The sequence below is a fragment of the Saimiri boliviensis genome, chromosome 11 (genome assembly GCF_048565385.1).
Source record: "Saimiri boliviensis isolate mSaiBol1 chromosome 11, mSaiBol1.pri, whole genome shotgun sequence".
In the NCBI taxonomy this organism is placed as follows: domain Eukaryota; kingdom Metazoa; phylum Chordata; class Mammalia; order Primates; family Cebidae; genus Saimiri; species Saimiri boliviensis.
In genome coordinates this window covers 32,379,221-32,401,970 of record NC_133459.1, presented here as the reverse complement: position 1 = coordinate 32,401,970, position 22,750 = coordinate 32,379,221, and the positions used below count along the sequence as shown (strand labels likewise).

General features: G+C 45.6%; 1 protein-coding gene across 7 annotated transcripts in view; it reads left to right on the top strand.

The window, feature by feature from the left end:
* CSMD2 (CUB and Sushi multiple domains 2) overlaps positions 1-22,750 on the top strand; it is a 620,269-nt gene that overhangs the window by 465,193 nt on the left and 132,326 nt on the right. For all 7 annotated transcript variants that reach the window (XR_012512371.1, XR_012512370.1, XR_012512369.1 and 4 more), the window contains 4 exons: positions 6,174-6,376; positions 11,457-11,648; positions 16,762-16,900; positions 22,205-22,392. Coding sequence is in view for 3 of the 7 variants with exons in the window: in XM_074380476.1 (XP_074236577.1) it covers positions 6,174-6,376; positions 11,457-11,648; positions 16,762-16,900; positions 22,205-22,392 (722 nt within the window). In the remaining 4 variants the exon portion in view is untranslated. The remainder of the gene's footprint in view (positions 1-6,173; positions 6,377-11,456; positions 11,649-16,761; positions 16,901-22,204; positions 22,393-22,750) is intronic.

The window sequence follows — 22,750 nt, the reverse complement described above, 5'->3', positions numbered from 1 at the left end:
AAGATGGTGTAAAACAAAGGCCTTTGATACCAGACAGACATGGTTTGAATACTGGCTCTGACGCTTGCTAGTTGCCTCTGTTAATCCCTTGGAACTTCGGTTCCTCCACAACAAAATAGTGAAAATACACCTTGAACTGCAGGGTTGTATGAGGATATTTGGCAATGCATGTAAAGCAGCTGGCACATAGGAGATTTTCTACAAATATTTAGCTCTTTTTCTCCTCCGGTGATTTTGATAGCATCTTATTTATCCCACTCTTTAGCACCTATTGCACGTATTATTATGTTTTGGGTGTCTCCTTCAATAAGTAGCAGCTTCCTCCAGGGCAAACACAGAGCCTTACACATTTCTGCAGCTCTCAACACAGAGCTTGACATGCAACACACTTCATCCCTCTTCCCTGGAAATGGCCTGTTTCGTCTCTGTGGCCCACAGACAACCAAGTCATCAACAGGAAGGAAGATCTTTTCACTTCTTTCCTCCGCTTCAGTTTCTCCCTCCTGGGGGCACAGTGCAAGCAGGAAGGGGGGCCACAAACCATTTTCAAGATATCAAAAGCCAGAAGAAGACCCAGTGTTCACCTACAGGGGAGCTGCTCACACAAACCCGTGTCTGTTTTGGCCTGGAATTCTTTCTATTGATCAGAACTGCTCATTAGCATTTATAGACCCTGATTTCTATAAGATGAGAAAACTATTCAGTAGGAGTCTTAATAAATGTTATTGGGTTTAGCAAACCAAGTCTTTCCTGGCTACCATCAAAGGATTATAATGAAAGGGGTCACTGGACCCCTGTGGCAGCCCCTAGCTAATTTCCCTGCATCCACTCTTGCCCTTGTCAATCTTTTCTTACCCAGGCACCAAGAGTCATCTTAACATGTAAATTGAAATCTGTCTGAGCTCAGCTTAAAATACACGATTGACTTCCCTCAGCTCCTACAGAATACACCAAACTTCTTCACCCACCCACAGTCCCGCCAGCCACGCCCTGCCTGCCTCTCCTGGCCCAGCATCAGCCTCCATGGTCTTTCCATTGGGGCCTTTGCACATGCTGTCCTTTATTCACCACAGGCTTCCTCCCACCTCTCACGCTGCCTGCTCTCCACGTGGCTTGGCATCTTGCTTAAATGCCACTTCCTTAGAAGGTCTTCTCTGGCCACTCTGTCTAAAGTGTATGCTCTGCCTCAGCACTCTACCATGTCCTGCCCTGTGCTGGACACATCTGATCATCTTTGAGTGAGTTTGTGTCTGGGGGGTTATTGTCCATCTCCAGAGGCTCCTGGAGAATGGCACCTGCCTGTCATCCTCACTGTTATACTGCAGCATCCCACACATGGGAGGGGCTTACGTGAATAAACGCTGAAAGAAGCTTGAACTTGAGCCTCTGTCCTTTCGGTTGCCAACTTGTATTGTTTGAGCACAAAGAGAACCCCACCTCCTCCTCGCCTCTCCTGCACTTCTCTCCACAGCATCAGTGCCAAGCTTTGACTTTGTCTGTTTATGAAATCAGCTAAAGCTGAGTGCAATGAACTGGCATTTTTAATTCATGGTCTTGAATAACATGTATGACTCACGAGTAAACTGTTGATGATTGGTAGAGCCTCTCCAGCCCCTGCCTGGCTCTCAATCACAGCCTCTTCCTCCTAGAGATGTGGGCAGCATTGTCAGGAGAAAGAGTAGAAGCACTAAGGTATGACCTGGATTAGTATTCAATAATAGCAATTCCAGCTTACTCTCTAACCAGCCCATGACCTTGGACAAGTTAGCTACCCTCTCATAGCTTCAGTATTCTCGTTGTTAAAGATGAGATTGGTCCTACCTACAAAATAAAGATGCTTGCTTGACTCCATGGGCTAATGTGAAAGTGCCTGATACAGAGTGGTTGTTATAGAAACACATTGTCCTTCATGTCTCCTTAGTCCCCATATTCTTGCTTTTCTCAGCTTCCTGTCAGACTGGGGTTTCATTCATTCACCCACTCATTCATTCAGCTGTTCACCCTCGGGACTTCACGTGGCCTCTAGAGTCAGTCTCTGACTATAAGACGATAAAGCCCAAACTCCCATAGCTAATATTGAGACTCTCGTTCTCTGCTCTCTCAATCCAGCTGTATTCTCTATGGCATCCTGAAATCAAGTATGGAATTGTCTTTCTTCCTGGACAGCTTCACCTCCTCTCTGCCTCTGGGTCTTATCACATGTTATTAAATCCAAAGAAGGCACTCTCCTTTTCACACTACCCAAACTTCAGGTCTCACTTCCCTTTGCCTTCCCTGATGAGTGTGGCGCACACCAACCTCTTTTCTGAGAGCACGTATGGCCACACCACACGGCTGGCACTCGGTCTCCTCTTGGCTGCCGATTTCACGGTGCATTGATCACCGCAGAGAAAGCAGAGAAGGCAGGGGCAGCCTGGCACAGCAATGAGCATGCGCATTTGTGCTCTGTCCTAGGGATCTCCTTCTCCCTCTTTTCAATCAGATATGGGCCCCCAACCTCACACAGCTCCTGGTATTGAGGAATCCCCTCCTATATCTACAAAAGCTTCTACCTAGGAAATCCAAGAGATTCCTTTGGTTTCTAATAGTACTAACTAGTTACTGAAAGTAAGAAACACACACACATAGATATCTGACAATAAATAACTAGAAAATGTAACTAAAAATTAAATCTCATTCACAATAGAAATGAAACCGCAAACTTATAGACTGTTAAAGAGGAGGGGTGTAAAGAAGAAAACCATAACAAAGATGAAAAACATAAAACTTTGCCAAAATACATAAAAACTAAATCATCTACAATGCTCCTGGCTAGAGAAAATAGGTAACCTAAAGATATCCATTGTCTCCAAATTAATCAATGCCTGTGTAATTCCAATCAAAATCTCAGTCAGATTTTTTTGGGACTTGGTAACCATAAAGTTCATCTGAAAAAGTAAATTTGGGAAATAGGCTAATAAGTTTTAGGGAAAAAATATCAAAATTCGAGAATATGAAAAACCAAGTAAGCTGAGCAGCTATGTTCTTGGTACCACAAGTAGATTCTAGCATAGGAAAAGGAGAGAGCACTGGAATTGAGAAAAGAGTCCAGAAACAGCCAACAACTAAGGGGACATTTCAGACCAGTAGGGAGAATCAGGATTCTTCAGCTATGAGCATGTCATCATCCGTGGGTATCATGAGCACCAACCGAAATGTCAGATACATCCTAGGCAAGCAAGGCCTGGTACCAGGCTCGCGAAAATTATGATCTAGTTATAATTAGGGAGAAGCATAGTCTACAAATAAGTACACTAAAGATAGACTGGTAGATGCTAAGGAGGGAGTAAACAGATGTTTCAGTAGGCAAAGTGTGGAAAAGGCTACTTTAGATAGGTGTTGGGACAATTGAATGTCAATTTGGAAGAGCAGTGAACTTACTGGCTGCAAAAAAAATGAAACTGGCCAGGCACAGCAGGTGGCTCACACCTGTAATTCCAGGACTTTTGGAGGCCGAGGCAGGAGGATTGCTTGAATCCCAGCATTCACGACCAGTCTGGGCAACATAGAAAAACCCCATGCCTATAAAAAATAAAATTAGTCAAACATGGTGGCATGTACCTGTGGTCCCAGTTACTCAGGAGGTTGTAGTGAGCTATAATTGCATCACTGAACTCCAACCTGGGCAACAGAAAAACCCTGTCTCAAAAAAAGAAAGAAAGAAAAGAAAGAAACTGTACAAGTCCCAGGAAAATATTAAGGTATTAAAATTTTGATTAAAGTTTAGTTTTGTTTTTGAATCATTGGATTGGGAGAGAGGTTTGCCCAAGTACAACATGACATCCAGTATCCTTAAAGGAAAATATTACATATTTGATTTCATGAACTGAAACACTTCTATACCAAAATGGATACCAAAAAACGAAGTTAAATGAGAAAAAGTCACCAGACACTAGGAGAAAATATTCGCAACAAATACATAAAAGAGAAATCAAGGCTGGGCACATGGCTCACACCTGTAATCCCAGCACTTTGGGAGCTGAGGTGGGCAGATGACTAGGTCAGGAGTTTGAGACCATCTTGGCTAACACAGTGAAGCCCATCTCTACTAAAAATACAAAAAGTTAGCCAGGCATGGTGGCACACACCTGTAGTCCCAGCTACTCAGGAGGCTGAGGCAGGAGAATTGCTGACCAGGGAAGTGGAGGTTGCAGTGAGCCAAGATTGCACCACTGCACTCGGCCTGGGCGACAGAGCAAGACTCTGTCTCAAAAAAAATAAACAAATAAATAAAGGGAGAAATTGAAATATATAAGATAAATAATAGTCATAATATATAAGTAGAATTTTAAAAGTTTGCATCCATCAATTAAGATGGATAAAGAATTTGAAAGGTACAAATGCCCAAGAAATATGCACAAAGATACCCAACCTTACCAAATCATCTGAATTCAAAACTGCCAGCGAGATTCCATTGTGGTCTAGCAGATGAGGGAGCATTGTCATAAAGAATATATTTACAACATTATAATATCTAATGCTGATGAGGTGAAGTTTAGAGAGAGTAGTAACATCAATACTGATAAGTGGAAATTTAAATTGAAACAAAAAATATACTTATTAAGTTGTCCCTTTAACAGACATGCATGCTTCCAGTCTAGCATTTTCCATCTATTCCTAAGAGTTCCATGGAATACTCATTGATATTGCAAGAGAAAAAGAAGTTTGCATGATCAAGTAATGCTTAGGAGGATACTTGAGACATAATTTAGCAGGATTTATTTTAAAATTTTTAAATAGATACCCTTTTCCCCCCAGAATTACTTTGGCAAGTCAACAGAACTATGAACAGAAATGCGCAAAGCTACACAAAGATGAGAATGTTCCTTGCAGTTCCATGTGAACTTGTGATGTATAACTGTGTCCATTTCTGCAGGAAAAAAAAAAATGAGGGTGATGTTTGTGTCCATGATACAGTGTTAAATGAAGAAAGAAAGTTATAGAAAACTACTTAAAATATGGTCTCATTTTGAGGAAACAATGTATATGTGTGCTCCTTGAAAAAACTCTGGAAGCATATGCACCAAACCTACTATTAATTGAATAGCTCTGGAGAACAGGTTGGCTGTGAGAGACTTCTTTTAAATTCAGTACATCTGTATATTGTTTGCCTTTTCTCTGCCTCAAGCATGTCTTATTTTTAAAATTTGAAAAGATATTTTTAAAAAGAGATAGTGATAAATGGATTAGATCCTGGAACAGAAAAAAAAAGACATCAATGGAGAAACTGGTGAAATTCAAATACAGTCTGGAGTGTAGTTCATAGTAAGTATGCCAACATTGCTTTCTTAGTCGTGACAAATGTACCATGGAAATGTAAAATGTTAGCAATAGAAGAATGGTGAAGGGTCTATGGGAACACTCTGTGTTATCTTTGCAACTTTTCTGTAAGCCTAAAATTATTCCACAATAAAAATAAAAAATGATTAACAGACAGTCCCGCAAGTTTGTAGCCAAGATATATTTGGCTGTTGGAATCTTTGGTTCCAGAAATTCAGGTTGCTACTTGAGCACTCTTGCTCTGAGAGCTCTTTCTGTGTCCTGCAGACCCCCACACTTAGAGACCCCTACCTGGCCTCCTGAGGTCTACAGTAGTCTGTAGCCAGGGCTACACAGAGCTAATATCTCCAGAATTCTACTTTGGGAAACTGAGGTATGAGGTCACCCCTACCTGCACCGTGGCTGAGCCAGCTTCTCAGAAACTCCACAGTTCCCCCTGCCCTCTATTCCTAATAATTTTTTTTTGCCTATATCTTTTGTTCAAGCCAGATCCTGCCTTCTCAGTATTCTGCTTCCAACCTAGAATGGTAACAATATGGGCTCAGGGAGAGGTCTGCAGGCTATGTAGGGTTTAGGAGAGGGATGTAGTCTGACAGTGGCAACATGGAGCTCATAAGAAGAAAAGGATGCACAAAAGCCACACCCCTCACTCTTGTCCCCATTGCTGGGGGCCCCCGTGGGAGGAGCTGGCCTGGTGAAATCATAAGGATGCTGCCAGACGCTGCCTTCTCTCCCTTCCTGCCAGGCTTCGTAGGTTTAGGGCTAGGCTTTGTGGAGTTAGGACCTTCTGATCAGAGGCCCCTGGAAAAGAAGGAGCTGAGCCCGGATGACCACTGCCTCTTCTCTCTGTGCAGGCTACACTTCCTGGTGTTTGACACAGAGGAGGTTCACGATGTGCTGCGCATCTGGGACGGGCCTGTGGAGAGCGGGGTTCTGCTGAAGGAGCTGAGTGGCCCAGCCCTGCCCAAGGACCTGCACAGCACCTTCAACTCAGTCGTCCTGCAGTTCAGCACTGACTTCTTCACCAGCAAGCAGGGCTTTGCCATTCAGTTCTCAGGTCTGTGTGTGCCCTCTGTCCCCACTCCACATGTCCTGACACATGGCACCCACCTCCCTCTGGTCCTCGCTTTCCTTCATCCCTCAGTCCATGTAAAGATAGTTATTGAGCATCTGCTACGTGCCTGGTACATGGTTAGCACCTGCTCGAATGTCTGTGCTGAGCTCACTCTGGTGGGAAAGACAGGTGGGTTAATAGACACTTACATACAAATTGGTAAGTGTCTAGATGGAGACATGTGGGCTATAATGGTCACCTTGGAGCAAGAAGGAAGATGTTCCAGAGAAGATGATGTTCAAGCTCAGATGCAAAGGACAAGTAGAAGTTACTCAAGAAAAGAAAGTGTTTCAGGGAGCAAGTAGTCATCTATGACAGGGAAAGGTGCCACTGAATTGGACTCTGGAGGACTTGTGCACCCCATTAGATGGAAAAGAGAGAAAAGGGCATTCTAGGTGCAAAGAACACACCAACAAGTGTAGATGCAAGAATGTGGTTTCCGGAAGTGGAAGGCTACCCCATATGGCTGAAGCACAGGGAGCATGGAGGGATGTAGAAGGTACAAGTAGACGGTGGTTTGGGGCACGGTTATGAATGAGCTGATGGGACATGCTACATCCTCGGGTTCTTAGCTGAGTGCAGGTCTCAGCAAAGACTGGAAGCCAACATGAGTAATCTAGATTTAATTAATTAGGCACTGCAATAGCCAATTATGGAGGAGCATGACAAAGAGCTACCCAAAATGGCCAATGCTCAAACATCCAAGTCCCAATATGAAATAATTTATATGATTGGTCCTGCCTCTCCCTGGAATGCATCATCTCATCTCCTCTGAAGTGCCTCTTCCATCATTCCTCTCCCTGAACAAGTGACTGTGCCTTGGTTTCTGCTTATGTTTATTTATTATACAGCAGCTGTCTTCATTACCATCTCCTTACTCCACTGCATGTGTGGTGGGAGGGAGGGGGAGTTTCCATGGTAATTCCAGAGCAATTTCTTGTGGCACCTGTGCCATGGCTTTGCCCCCGAGCTCTCTCCCCTTGGTGTATCAGCTAAGGGTGGTTGGGGTATATCCCTGGCACCACTGAGGTTGTTACAGAGTTGCAAATCCTGCTTCTAGCTCTTTTCTGCTATATCTGTCATCTCTGTGGAGATGAGCATTTAGCAGCGTGGGGAGCAGATGAGAGTCTCCAGGATCACATTGCTTTATACTTATTAATTTGTCCATTTAACACTCATGCATGCTTCCAGTCTAGCATTTTCCATCTATTCCTAAGAGTTCCATGGAATACTAATTGATATTGCAAGAGAAAAAGAAGTTTGCATGATCAAGTAATGCTTGGGAGGTGCTCAAGTTGACACAGACCCAAGGAAATGATCTGCAATATGGGACCTCTGAGACCATTTGCTATGCTAATGCATTTAAATTCCAAAGATGTCTGGTAGGTCACAATTTCCAAACATATTCCATCATTGATGACTTTTTTCAAGACCATCTCAAGAGACTAGCATTTCACGGAACAAACTTGGGAAATAGCTGGGATAAGCAATGGAAGAATCTCCCAGGAAGAGAAGTAAGGAGGGTAGAATGCTAAAAAGATGGCTCAGTCCCCTCTCTGGGGAAAAGAAATTGCTGGAATAAGCAATGGAAGGATCTCCCAGTAAGGAAGTAAGGAGGGTAGAATGCTAAAAAGATGGCTCAGTCCCCTCTCTGGGGAAATGAGTATTATGAATAATTAAAGCCAGACATATTTTCTCCAACTGTGCCCAAACTGATGGGTATGGCTTTAAAAAAAAAAAAAAAAAAAAAAAAAAAAAAAAAAAGCCCGTAATGCTGCTGACAGATTCCCCCACAGATTTACGTTATCTGACCTCCGCGGTGTCCTCAGTTTAGCCACGTGGGACAGAGTCCCTGGGTGCTCGCCTGTGCTGTGGACAGACTGCTTTCTCATGCATTGTGCAACTCGTGGAAGTCCTATTCATCCTTCAAGGTTCATCTCAGATGCCACTGCCTCCTAGTCTCCCCATCCAGAGTAAATTGCTATAGCCCATGGCACCCCGCCACTTTACTTCTACTTATTCAGCACATTGTCAATACCAGGCATTCTGTCTCATTTGTAGCTGGGCACCTACTTGCCATCCCACCAAAAGCTCCTGCCATGCCTCCAGACTCTCTCACAGTGTATGTATGCAGCAGGTGCTCACTCACTGCCTAGTCAGCAAATGGACACATGAAGATAGGAACACAAGAATGGTTGGTTTTCTCTAACACAAGGGTTTCCTTGGGCAAGCTGCCCTTAGTATTGCTTAGGCAGAGTAGCATGGTCAAAGCTACCTAGCCTGGGTTCCAGAAAGGTCATGACAGCCTGGCCCAGTGTTGTGGGCATAACCAAGGTTTGGGAAAGGTCACCTTTCCTGTTGCTGTCATCAGTTAGCAAATACCAGGACTACTCTAGGGAAGAGAGAAAGGTTCACCCCATGTTAACTTTATAGTGTGTATTTGACAGGGGATTGTACAGAAATGCCAGGGACGATTAGTGCAGGCTTGGCTTTATTAAGTAAACATGACTGTGTAACATCTAACATCCTGTCTGTACCACGTGGATCCAGCCTTTCCCCGGGTGCTTTGCCAAGCAGCTCCAATTCAGGAGCATTACAGAGAGAAAGGGAGGGAAAAAAAAAAAACAGGTGAGCAGGAAGCATAATTGCAGCCATCTATTGAAGTGGGTGCCACACTAAGCTCTCCCCTACATCAGCTCTTATAATTTTCACAAAATCCTTACAGTATGGGCACCATTATTACTCCATGTTGCAGATGTGGGCTCTGAGGCTCCTTATACAAGGTCATCTAGTTAATAGAAAAACCCATGTGTCTGAGTCTTAAACCTAAGCTCTTAATCATTGCATGCTATTGCCTCCCATATAAATAATCCTTCCATGTATGGCCAGGACAATGAGCTATTTTTCTTTTAGGGAATCATTTACATATGTACGGTGCACTATAAAGCTGAAAGCTAAGTCTGATTTTAACTGGGAAGGAAAAATATTAATGCTTACTTGACTTTATAAATAAGTTCTGTAGCTGTCAGATGTTGATATGTAAACAAATGAGTGTACCTGTGTTCCAGTAAAACTTTATTTCCAAAAATAGACATAGGGCCAGATATGGCTGTGGACCATAGTTTGCTATATGCTTCCTTAGGTGTTACTGAGTATAAGGTATCAGATTCTGTAACTCAAGACTCATGTACAGTCCTAGAGGTTATAATTAGTGATGTCTGTACACAGTTGTCCTAGGCTGCTGCTTCTTCAAGTTTTCCACAGACATCCTCCTAACAGCAGAAGAGAATGTGTGTGTAACCCCGGTGGGGTCTGAAGGGTATAGCAAGCACAAAATATCTGTAAGGCTTCACATTTTTGCTTAAAAACTAATGTGAATTTTACATTGTAATCCAGAATAAATTCTTTTGTTTTAGTGTAAAAGTAGTTTTTCTTTAATTGTTGAGAAAACTAATACTCCAATCAAATGAGTATTATTTATCCTGTGGTTTCCAGAAGCTCCTTGCCCTAGAGCAGGCATCCCCAAACTTTTTACACAGGGGGCCAGTTCACTGTCCCTCAGACCGTTGGAGGACCGCCACATACTGTGCTCCTCTCACTGACCACCAATGAAAGAGGTGCCCCTTCCTGAAGTGCAGCGAGAGGGCCAGATAAATGGCCTCAGGGGGCCACATGCAGCCCGCAGACCATAGTTTGGGGATGCCTGCCCTAGAGTCTGCTGAGCACAGTCTCTGAGGAATGACATAGCTGGGGGCTGGGACCGGGCCCCACTATCAGCTCTGGGCCGTGGAAGCAGCCAGGGTTGTTGCAGCTCTTGAGATTCCTTTCTCTAGACTTACTCTTGCACCATTTGCTCTGGTGTGGTTTCTCGTGCCACATTTGTTCATTCATTCACCTGCTCATTCTTCTATTTATATATTCATTCCATCTATCATTCATTCAGTAATTGCTTATAAAACACCTGCTCTATGTTAAACTAGGTTAGGTACTAGACACGAAGATCTCCCAAATTCCTGAGTATTTTGAATTTTTAATACATCTCAGCTATTTTTGAACTCTTCTCTGCCCACTTGCTACAAATATCTGACTTTTCTTCAAATATGGTTTCAGTCTGATGGATCCTTGGTTGTTTGCCATTGCAAAAGAGAGCATGATCTTGACCTAACTTCAGTAACTCCCTACAGCCTCACAACCACTGCTCAGCATTTAGGCAGGCCAACTCCCAAAGTTCTCTGCAAGCCCTTCTAATTGAATACATGGAGTTTATTTATTTGTTTGTTTGTTTCAGAGATGAGATCTTATTCTGCCGCCCGAGTGCAGTGACCCAGTCATGGCTCACTGCAGCCTTAGCCTCCTGGGCTTGAAGGATCCTTCCCACCTCAGCCTCCAGCATAGCTAGGACAATAGGCATCCACCAGCACACCCAGCTCATGTTTTTTCTGTTTTGTTTTTGTTTTTGTTTGTAGAGTCAGGGCCTTGCTGTGTTGCTCAGGCTGGTCTCAAGCTCCTGACCTCAAGTGATCCTCCTGCCTTGACCTCCCAAAGTGCTGGGATTACAGGCATGAGCCATCACACCTGGCAACATGGAGTTTAGATTTGATTATCTTGTCACTTCCTCATTCTGATCATGTTAGTTACATTGTACAAAATTGCAATGCTTTGTTTATGTAACAATACTTGTATTCTTAAGCTAAATTCAGTTCTATAATTATAACAGTGCAATCATGCTTAACTTATAGCATCTCATGACAGGTGGATGACTGTAATGGTGGAGACACTGGAAGAATGGTGGTGCCAACATCAATGAGAGTGACAAGTGTGATCACAAATGGTGGTGGAGGCAGTGACAGTAATGGGAGTGACAGTAGTGGCACTGTGGCCACAGCTGCTGCTGGTGGTGGGGAGGTGATGGTGGTTGTAGCAGTGTATGGATGATGGCAGTCGGTAAGGGTGATGAGCTGGGAGCCTCATGACTGGCAGACACCCGGGCAACCCTACCCTCTCTTCTATTTTCTTCCCCCAGTGTCCACAGCAACATCCTGCAATGACCCTGGGGTCCCACAGAATGGGAGCCGGAGTGGTGACAGTTGGGAAGCCGGCGACTCCACAGTGTTCCAGTGTGACCCTGGCTATGCGCTGCAGGGAAGTGCAGAGATCAGCTGTGTGAAGATCGAGAACAGGTTCTTCTGGCAGCCCAGCCCGCCAACATGCATCGGTACAAAGCAGCTGCAGGGTGCACTCTGCCCTTGGGGCTCACAGTTGTGTGCTCCAGAACCCTCCATGCAAGCGGCAGCTGCATCTTGGGCCTGGGGCCAGGAGAACTGGAACAGATGAAAGTTGCAGAAAACCCCCCGTTTACCCTGCTTTGCATGCATGTGTCCCCACATGCACTTACTCACATTCATACTCTACACACACAGCACTACAAATTCCTCACTTGCTAAAATGGTCCCAGAAATTTCCAAGTCAGACAGGTCTGTCCCTTTCTCTCTGGCCCAGGCTGTACAGGCAGAAGGAGGACAATGGGTCACTTTGAGTAGTAAAGGCTAACAGGTTCCAAAATGACCCTTCTATTACCTGAAGCAATAGAAGGGTACCCACAGGCTCAGAATATAAAGAAAAGAACCTTGCTTTTCCTGTTCTCGAGGAAATTATTGGTTACCTGGGTTTTGGTTCTTTTAGATTTTACACTCCCAGACTGGAGTGTAGTGGTGCCATCATGACTCACTACAGTCTTGACCTCCTGGGCTCAAGTGATACTCCCCATTCAGCCTCCCAAGTAGCTCGGCCTACAGGGTTATGCCACCACATCCAGCAAACTTTCGAATTTTTTTGTAGAGATGGAGTCTCACTATGTTCCCTAGGCTGGTCTCGAACTCCTGGCTCAAGTAATCCTCCTGCCTTGGCCTCCCAAAATGTTGGGATGACAGATCTTTTTGTTTCTTTAGATCTGTCTTAAAACATCCTTGTAGGAGAGATGAAGACATGAAGGACCTGAGACTTGTCTAAAGTCACATCACTTAAAGAGGATGGGGCCTGAAAAATCCTGCCTCTAACTACTTGAGACTGAGAGGAGCAGGGAACTTAAAGGAAGTCTGGGATGGGAAAGAGAGGTAAATAGATAGAAACAGAAACACTCCAGGTGCCTGCTTTCAGGGTATTTTGCTCAGGTGAAATACTGAGTGTTTATCTCCCCTGTTGATGCTGGCTGTTGGAAGAGAAGAGAACCCATGGTCAATGAGTCCTTACTGTGTACTTGCCCTGTACTGGACATTTACCTAGATAACCTCATTTAACTTTCCTGACAGCTCTCTGAAATTAGCACCATTTCCTCATTTACACTTGAAATTGAAACTTAGACAAATTTGGATATCTTGTCCCAAATCACAGAGCTAAGATATGGCAGAGCCAAGATTTACACCCACGCCAGTCTGAATGCAAAGCCTCTCATTTTCCTACCTCCCACACCACCTCCCCTGCTGGAGATGGGCATGAGGGACTTCTGAGACATCTCCTGCAGGAGCGTCTGCCCTGGCCTGCACCTCTCTCACGCAGGCTTGATGGGAGGCAGTGTGCTGTCCAAGCACCTGAGGACTGACCTATGCCAGTCATAGTTCTGAGGCCTGGCCCTGAGGGTGAGACACTAAATCCTACTCCTCGATGGGAATTAGGAGCCACTCGGGTGTGTGGCGCAGGAAGTTGAGACCTGGGTTTCAGATCCAGCTGATTTCTTCACTGTATATTCTGCTGTGTAGAGAAGAGCATGGGATATTGAAGTAGACACATCCAGATTTAGTTTCTGGCTCTGCCATTTACTAGTTTGGTGGCCTTGGGAAATTGCTTCTGAGCTTGGGTTTCCTCATCTGTGAGGAAATACACTTCCCTTATGGCATTGTGGGGTGAGGACACGCCTAACCCCAATCTCAAAAAATACTAATCTATTTCCATTCTATCTTCCTTCCTTCCTTCTTTTCATCCTTCCCTTCTTTGATTTCTTCTTTCAAGTTTTCAGACTCACTTCCCTTCCCTAAACCAGAATGCCATCTGCTCAATGGAATTCTGATGAGGCACAGGAGGGAATCTGGGAACCTCTGAGGCTCCTTCCAAATTCAGCCTTCTACAAGGCTGTGATTCCTTAGACTTATTTTTACAGAAAAGCAGGCGAGATTGTCCCAGGTGGAGAAGGAGGATTGTGCTAAGCTGGGGAGAACAATAAATGTGCAGTGGGCAGGGTGGAGAGGTTAATTCAGTTTTCATCACCCGTTCTTCTACACTCAGCTTTGGGAAATGTTCCTCAGGCAACAGAATAAATGCCTTTGCCTCTTCTCTCAAACGAACTGGAAATCCCAGTGACATGCTTCTAATTTCCAGCTCCCTGGGCGTTCTGCCATGCGCGAGTCTAGCTGGCCTTGATAACCCTTCATTACAGGGAGGAAGCAAAGGAAGAAAACAAATACTCATTGGACACTGTCCCTGTGATAGGCACTGGGCTAGACATTTTAGCTACATCATCGCAGCTGCAATCACTGTGGTGAGGTGAGAGCTCGGGATTCCACTCCCTGGGCTCAGGTCTGGCTTCACCACAGCAAGCTGTGTGGCCTTAGACCAACTGCTCAACCTCCCTGTGCCTTAATTTCCTCACCAGTAAAACAGGGAAAATGATAGTACCTACTTTCTAGCATTGTTTTGAGGATTAAAAAAGAAAATACTATAAAGCACTAAGAACTGTGCCTGGTTCATAGTTAACACTGTGTATATTAGACGCCATTATCATCATTTTTCTTTTACTTTCGAGATGAGGGAGTAGAGGCTCAGAGGGGTGGACAGCTGGACCAAACTCAAACAGCCAATGAGTGGCATTGTCAGAATCTGAGCCCAGGATTTTATGACTTCCAAATCAACGCCCTTTCCACAATTCTTGCCCTCAGTCCAACCTCCCCACTTCTTGGCTGTCTAGAAGGATCTGCAGCTTGTACCCACTCCCATCTGGGCAACCATGGTTTAGTAGCCTCAACAGGACCCCTCAACTAGCCCTGAGCGGTGGGATCCTTCCTGTTGGTGAGGCAGCCGAGGGATCCATGCAAGGCCTTGGGGCACAACAGGCAGTGGCCAGTGAAGCCCATGCTGGGGTTCTGAGTGGGAAGCACATGCCTGATGCCATGGAGCCATCTAGAAGAGAGCTGTGCACAGGGAGCAGCAGCCTAGAACCCAGAGACACTGACAGTACTTTGGGGATTGCTGGAAGAGTAATGGGGGCAGTTTCAGAAACCACAGAGACTCGCCCCATCTGTGGCAAACTTAAGGGAAGAAGCCCCTGAGCTGCCAGAGGGAGGTGGAGGCTGGGAACCCAGAATGGAGGCCTCGTTGTGCCCCCCTGGGAAGATTTTCCCAGAGCTCGAACTTCTGATATGACACTGGCTTTCCACTCTCACTATCCACATCAGACTCTGTTTCTAGGCTGACCTGGGCAAGGCCACACTCCGTGAACTGGACATTGCCGTCTTCCTTTGTTAAGTTCAAGGGTCTAGCCTGATGGTACTGGCCTCTGGTTAGCTCCATTTATCTAGCCCTCTGCTCTGGAAGGGTTCAGTGGAGACACGAGTGAGACATGAGCAGATCCAACTAAAGGCACCATCCTCACTCAGAAGCTCCTGCAACAACTGGGCTCTCCCCTGCTGGTCTGCAGGGAGAAGCACTCCTCTACGCTGGCCACTGCCACCAGCTGTGTGGAGGTAGAGAAGGGGAAAACAACAGACTTTGGAGCCAGTCCCAAGTCAGTTTGAGTCTCAGAGTGACTTTGGCAAGTTACTTAGCCTTTCTGAGCCTCACTTTCTTCCTTTATAAGTCAGGAAGAATAATCCATTGCTGGTTTAGTTGTTAATGAGACATAAATGAAATAGTGTATCTAAAATGCAATTCGTCAAGTCTAATACATAATAGATACGTACTTGAGTGTTTCTGGTACTCAGGATGGTACTTGGGATATATTTTCCCATGGGAGAAAAAAAGCAGACTCCTCACTGATGTGGCCTGATGTTCAGCCATGTCAGGGCTCTTATGCCTGACCTAAAGACCTACCATTTGTTTTGAGACCCTGTTAGGGATTGACCCAGCCCTTTAAGCCTGACCCTGAGTAAAAGCCACAGCCGGAGGTGGCTCCATGACACAGCCAAAGCAGCAGTGCCCAGCTCTATGACAAGCCAATGGCTGCCCCTAACTTTGGAATGCCCTTTGGCTGTCCCAACAAAAACTCTTCTTGGATTTTCTAGCCAGCCCTTAAATGACTGTCTGTGTTCCTGTGGGCTCAGTGTTTGCATCTTCTGATGGTGCCCTGTGGTTTCCAGAACAAGTCATATCTACAGTCTTAGCCATCCTGCTAATGACCCCACACGCTTCCCAGGCTTTACTGTATCCAGTCCTCATGCCACGGTACAATAGCCCCAGGCATGGAGGAAAATATCTGATCCAGGCTCTGGGGAAGCTGCCCAGAAGGTCCCTAGGTAAATAGGTTGCTGTGTCATCTGGCCATCTTCTTCCTCCCCACCTGCCTGAAAGGCCTGTCATCTCAAGGAAGGGCAACCCTGTGGACTGATTGGGGATTAATAATAGCGCCATACAAGTGAGGCACACACATACGCTTGGACAAGGCCCTTTGGAAAGTTGGAAAGTATCTGCAGCCACAAGCAGATGCCAGGAGCACTGGCAGCGCAGGAGACCAACTGTGCTTGGCAGGTGAATATGAGCATGTTTCCCACTCCTCCTGACATCAAGTGCATGGGAACTTGCCGTCAGGACCCACAAAGCTCGCCTGGCAGCCGGATGTGAGTCAGTGAAGGAAGACCATGTACTTCACAGGTCTGCAGACAGTGTCAGCTCCGTATATCAACCATTCACTCTCTACCAAATGCTTTAGCAGACATCTCCAATAATCTTTACAGCCACCCCGCAAAGAAGATACTGTCTCTTTTTATAATAGAGGAAGGACATCGAAGGCTAGAGAGACTAGATGAGTTCCCTAAGTTCACACAGCTGGGAAGCAGCAGGGCCAGGTATTTTAAAAAATAATTTATTGAGGTGAAATGCACCTAACGTAAAATTACCCGTTTCAATGAACAGTACATGTCGAAGAACCACCACCACCATCTCCGAAACATTCGCACCACTCTAAAGGAGAACTCCATCATTCCACCTTCCCCTGAGCCCCTCAGCCAGCTTTAACTTCAGCCTGTCAGCCTCAGCCCCTCCTCTCTCAATAGCACATTAGCAACACCCGTGAAAATGAGCCCAGGGCTAACAGGCAGCCTCACCTCGTCTTCTTCTCTCCTCAGCTCCCTGTGGGGGTGACCTGACAGGACCATCCGGAGTCATCCTGTCACCAAATTACCCAGAGCCCTACCCGCCAGGCAAGGAGTGTGACTGGAAAGTGACCGTCTCGCCAGACTACGTCATCGCCCTGGTATTTAACATGTATGTACCTTTCCCCCAGGTGGGAGATGAAGGGTTCGGAGCAGCTAGGGGCTCTGGGACCTGGGTCTCCAGGTGAGTATTCACAGGTCTGCGAGCAGAATTCTCAGCTCCGTGGGAGGTGAACAAGCCAAGAGAGAGAAACTAGCATTTATTGACCGTCTATGTGCCAAGCACCATGCTCAGCCGTCTCACGCATATCATCTCATCTAATCCTTGTAGTCATTTGTGAGGAAACAATTATTATTTCTTCTTTACCGCTAAAGATGCTGGGACCCGGAAGGGAGATCTTTGCTGGATACCCCTGCCCCGCCCTCTGCATTCCCTGTCTGCTCCCCCGGCCCCTCCCACCCCACTCCACAGGTGTAAATGGACAGGCTTGGGTCCCAGGCACTCCCCCGTCTAACTCCTGCACTTGCTCTTTCATTCCTGCTACAGGAAAGCTCTTCAAAAGAACTACCTCTGCCTTTCTCTGCTTCCTCCCCTCCCGTTCACTCTTAACTCACCGGAACCTGGTTTCTGCCCCCATGGTTCCACTGGGAAACTCCTCTGATAAAAGCCACCCACGAACTCCTGGTTCCAAACAAAATGGGCCTTTCCGTGTTTTATCCCATCCACCTCTTGATCACTCCCTCCATCCTTAGTCTGATGTTTCCCTTGGTTTGTGTGAAGTCACACTCCCCGGTTCTCCAAGCTCTTCTGTGACTTCACGTGGACCTTTTTTAACGCATCTTCCTTTGCCGGGTTTTGTCAAAACCTCCTCTTGTTCTCCGACACCCCTTTCCTGGACAAACTCAGTCATTCCTGTGTCTCCACTCTCCTCTTGTAAGTGGAAGACTCCATTCTGCCACCCACCCTGGCTTTCTTCTGAGCATCAGCCTCGCTATCCAGCTGTTGGACATCTCTGTCTGGGGCCTGCAGACACTGCAAATGAACATGTACAAAATCAAGCCTATTTCTTCTCCCCCAGAAGAGCTCTGTTCTGAGTCTTGGGGCTGGCATTGACACCTGCTCTCACGGCTTCTTCCACTAGCAGTGATCGAGGCGTGCAGCCTCCACAGCCTTCACTCTCCTCATGTGTTTTCCTCTCCATCCTGTCAGCTCCCATCCTGGTTTGAGCCCTATCATCTCCCATCTAAATTATCGCCCTCATCTCCTAGTGGGTTCCTCTGCCCCATCTTGCCTCCCATGCCGATCTCTCCCTTAGCTAGCTGTCAGAGTGATCTTGTCACTCAAAAATGCTGAAATAACCACCCTGCTTTCCATTTTAACATCCTCTGATGACAGTGCTCAGCAATAAAAAAGAATGAACTACTGATACATGCAACAACGTGGATGAGTCCCAAAAATATTATGCTGAGTGAAAGAAGGCAGACACAAAAAAGTACATAACGTATGATTCAACGCCTATAAAATTGTAGGATCAGCAAAACTAATCCCTGGTGAAGAATTTTGATCAGTGCTGGCATCTGAGGGTAGAGAAGGTTGAATGGGAAGGGGCACTTGGAACTCTGGCATGGTGGGACAGTTCTGGGTCTTGTGCATGTGTCCAAACTGATGGGGGGGCACACGTTAGAGCTGATCATTTCACATGATGTAAATCATACCTCAATTCAAAAACAAAGAAGCAAACAAATAGATCCAATAGTCCTCTCTTGCTTATAAATAAGGGACCAAACTTTGGAGCTTCATTCCAAACAGTCTGGCCTCTGCCTACCTCTCCAGTCAGCCCCACACCCCATCCTAACGAAGCCCTGGGCTCCAACCAGACGGAGCTCCTTGCAGTTCCAGGGCCTCACGGACTCTTTCACATCCTTATGACTTTGCTTCTGTTTCTGTCTCACAGCAACTTCCTGTTCCCTCCTTGTCCTACCCCTAAGGGTCTTCTCGTCTCCCAAGACTCAGTTCAGGCTTGACCTCCTCCGTAAACGTTTGATTTTTCAACCTTCCCAAGGAACCTTGCTTTGTGTTCCTGCTCTGCCTCGGGCTGACTTTATACATTACTTTGTTGTTGACACGCCTGTCACTTCCTACAGCACCATCAATTTTTGAAGGCAGAAGTGGTGTCTGACATGTCCCCGTGTCCTTGGCACCTTGCACAGTGCCTGGAACATCGAGGGTGCTCAAAATGTGATGATTGAAGGAAGGGAGGGACAGAAAGAAGGCGGTTAGTTAGGAAGTGGTGATGCCATCATTTGTGACCAAGGCTGACTCCCTCCAAAACCTTCCCTGGTGACTTTTAAAAGAGTAGATGTCAAGAAGCTGAATTACGTGGGCAAGAGGACTGTGTCACCCAGCAGTGGTGTGGTGACCCCGCAACTGACAGCAGTGTGAGAGGATGATGGGTGGGAAGGAGGTCAGTGCACCTCTGGCTCTGTACCCCTGCCTCCCAGTCCCCCATCCTGTCTCTCAGCCAGCGTTACCTCCTTTGTCCTAGAGACGCATGGCCTTCTCCCTCCACTATATATCTTAGCCAAAGGGTAGAGCAGTCATTTTTCTCTCAATCCCAAATAGAGTACAGTAAGTCCTCAATGTCATCTTGGAAACTGTGACTTTAAGTAAAATGAAGTACAGCAGCTCCTCAAATAATGTTTCCTTCAATGTCATATCATTATATTGTTTTGTTTTTGTTTTTGAGACAGTCTCATTCTGTCACCCAGGCTAGAGTGCAGTGGCACAATCTTGGCCCACTGCAACCTCTGCCTCCCAGGTTCAAGCACCTCAAGCCTCAGCCTCCCAAGTAGCTGAGATTACAGAGGTAAACCACCACACGCAGCTAATTTTTGTATTTTTAGTAGAGAAAGGGTTTTGCCATTTTGGCCAGGCTGGTCTTGAACTCCTGGCCTCAAGTGATCTTCCCGCCTTGGCCTCCCAAAGTGCTGGGATTATAGACGTGAGCCACTGCACCCAGCCTATAATGTTGATGAGGAAAAAAAAACTGGTTTTGTTATATGTCATTTCACTTAAAGTCATGGTTTCTGAGAGCCTATGAACAATACTGAGGACTTGCTGTATCTGAGTATCCCAGCCCATGGCTGGGCATGAGCAAATTGGCCTCTGAAATCTGTTCTCTGCAAGCTCATTTACTTTTCTATTGTTTTCATCTTTGCACACTTGATTGGTATCAATTTCCTTTGTTGAATATAGACTTACAAGTAGAATTGCTGCACCAGAGCAGGGTCCCTTCAAAAAGTTTGTGTACAAATTGAATTAAAAGATAAAAATAAAAATTATAAACTTTATTACTCAACATAAACTCCATCAACCTCAAGACACTTTTATAAACAATGGTAACAGTCATTTAGCCCATCCCGGAAGAATTGAGTGTGCCAGCAATTTCACCATGTCATTGTAGTCCTAACTTTATTAACTGAAGAAAAAAAAAATAAGTGCCCTTTAAAGATGTTTTTTTCAGATTAGGAAACAAAAAGCAAGAAGAAGGAGCCAAATCAGGACTGTAAAGTGGATGCCTAATGATTTCCCATTGAGACTCTTGAAACGTTCCCCTTGTTTGATGAGAGAAATGATCAGGAGCATTGTTGTCAGGGAGGACGGACTCTTTCCTGAAGCTCTCCAGGCATTTTTCTGCTAAAGCTTTAACTAACTTTCTCAAAACAGTCTCATAATAAGCAGATGTTATCATTCTTTGGCCCTTCAGAAAATCAACCGCAAAATGCCTGGACTGTCTGGAGAAAAAAAAAAAATACCTTGGCTTTTGCTCTTGAACAGTCCACTTTTGCTTCAACTGGACGCTTCTACCCAGGCTAGCCATGGCTTTGGTTATGCTTTGCCTTCAGATTGTACTGGCAAATCCATGTTCCATCTCCTGCCCTTGGGAGAAATGCTTCGGGATCTTCATCCTACATGTTTAAAATTTCCATTGAAAGCTCTGCTTTTGTCTGCAGCTGATCTAGATGCAATGGTTTTGACAGCCATCGAGTAGAAAGTTTGGTCAACCTTAAGTTTTTAGTCAAAATTGTGTAATCTGAAGCAGTCGAGATTTCTGTGGTGTTGGCTGTTGTTTGTGTTATTAATCATTGGTCCTATTCAATTAGGACACAAACAGGATTAATTTTTTTCCTCTCAAATGGATGTGGAGGTCCACCTTGGTGGGCTTCATCTTCATCATCATCTCCTCCCTTCTTGAAACAAGTTATCCATTCGTAAACTGCTGATTTCTTTGGGGCATTGTCCCCATAAACCTTTTGCAAAGCGTCAGTGATGTCACCATTCTTCTCCCCAAACTTCACCAAAAATTTGATGTTTTTTCTTGCTTCAATTTTAGCAGAATTCAGTTTGCTCTGATGGAGGCTTTTTTTCAGGCTGATATCTTGTCCTTCTTAATGACTCACGTCAGATCCTGTGCAGACATGCTATCACAAGTTAGTGTGAGCTTATTTTGGTGCAAAAAACTTTTGAACTCCATTCATAATTTTTTCATAATACGCATTTTCCATGAACTTTTTAAAGACCTCTTATATATTCAGGATTAGTAGATACAACGAAACAGTCTTCCAAAGTGGTTAGAAGACTTTATGAACCATTCACTTCATGAAGGTATGAACCATTCACATTCCCACCAGCAGGGCATGAGAGGTCCAGTAGCTCCACATCCTTGTCAATATTTGGAATTTTCCATCATTTTCACTCCAGCCATTCCAGTGGGATAAATTACATTCATGAACTCAAATATTCAATTTGCTCAACTAAGTTTTTAAAATGGATTTTTCCCTCACACCAGGTCAGAATAGCTAAGAGTGAGGACATTTGTGGGTGCTAGGAGTGGTGTAATAGCAGACCCTGAGGAGAGCTGGAGCAGTGGCTTGGGATGAAGCCGTGAAGCTGGGGTCCTTATGGTAACAGACCCCTTCCTGCCTGGGAATGGCTCCCTAGTTGGCTCATTCTCTCTTAGAAAATGGGGTTCAGGACAGCACAGTATGAGGATACTGGTGTCAGGTAAGAGACCTGGGTTCTGGACTACTTTGGTTGACAACTTGGTGTCTAGAGTTGGCAACTCATCTTCCCTTCTGTATAAGGCAGATGTTAGATTTTCCGCTCCAGATTTTTGAGCACTGACTGGAATCTGCCTCCTCTGCTCCTGAGCCTGCCTTTTGCATTTTCTCACCTGACCGAGGCCATCAAGGCCTCATCTTCTTCCTTTTTACCAGCCAGTCTTTGGGAGTTGGGTACCAGTGGGATGGTGGGCTTGCTCCCTGGGAGGCCCCGTGCTTTGGTTGAACCTAAGACCCCAGCAAAAGCCTTTGTTTGACCTTAGTGGGGTGGGGGTGGGATGTTTTTGTTCCCTAGCTTTAACTTGGAGCCTGGCTATGACTTCCTCCATATCTACGACGGACGGGACTCTCTCAGCCCTCTCATAGGAAGCTTCTATGGCTCCCAGCTCCCCGGCCGCATTGAAAGCAGCAGCAACAGCCTCTTCCTCGCCTTCCGCAGCGATGCATCTGTGAGCAATGCTGGCTTCGTCATTGACTATACAGGTAAGGGCCCTGGTGCCAGAGAGTACTGAGGACAGGTCCAGCCAACATGGCAGAGGACAAGTAATGTAGCATAGTGAGGAGAGCCCTGGGCTGGACCACAGCAAGCCCACACCAACCCTAGCACTGCTGCCACCTGCAGAAACCTGACTTTCCTGCACCCCTCTAGATGGCTTAGTGTTCCACCCCTATATTCTCCAGGGGTGTGAAGAAAGGGGACCAGTATTCTTTTTGCACCCCATCTATTTCCAACCACTACTCTTCTTGCCCTCTTTTTCTATGATGGTCATTCCTAAGTCTACTTCAACCTCATATGCTCACTTCATAGCTATCAGCTGATGTCTTCCTGGGCACTCCCCTT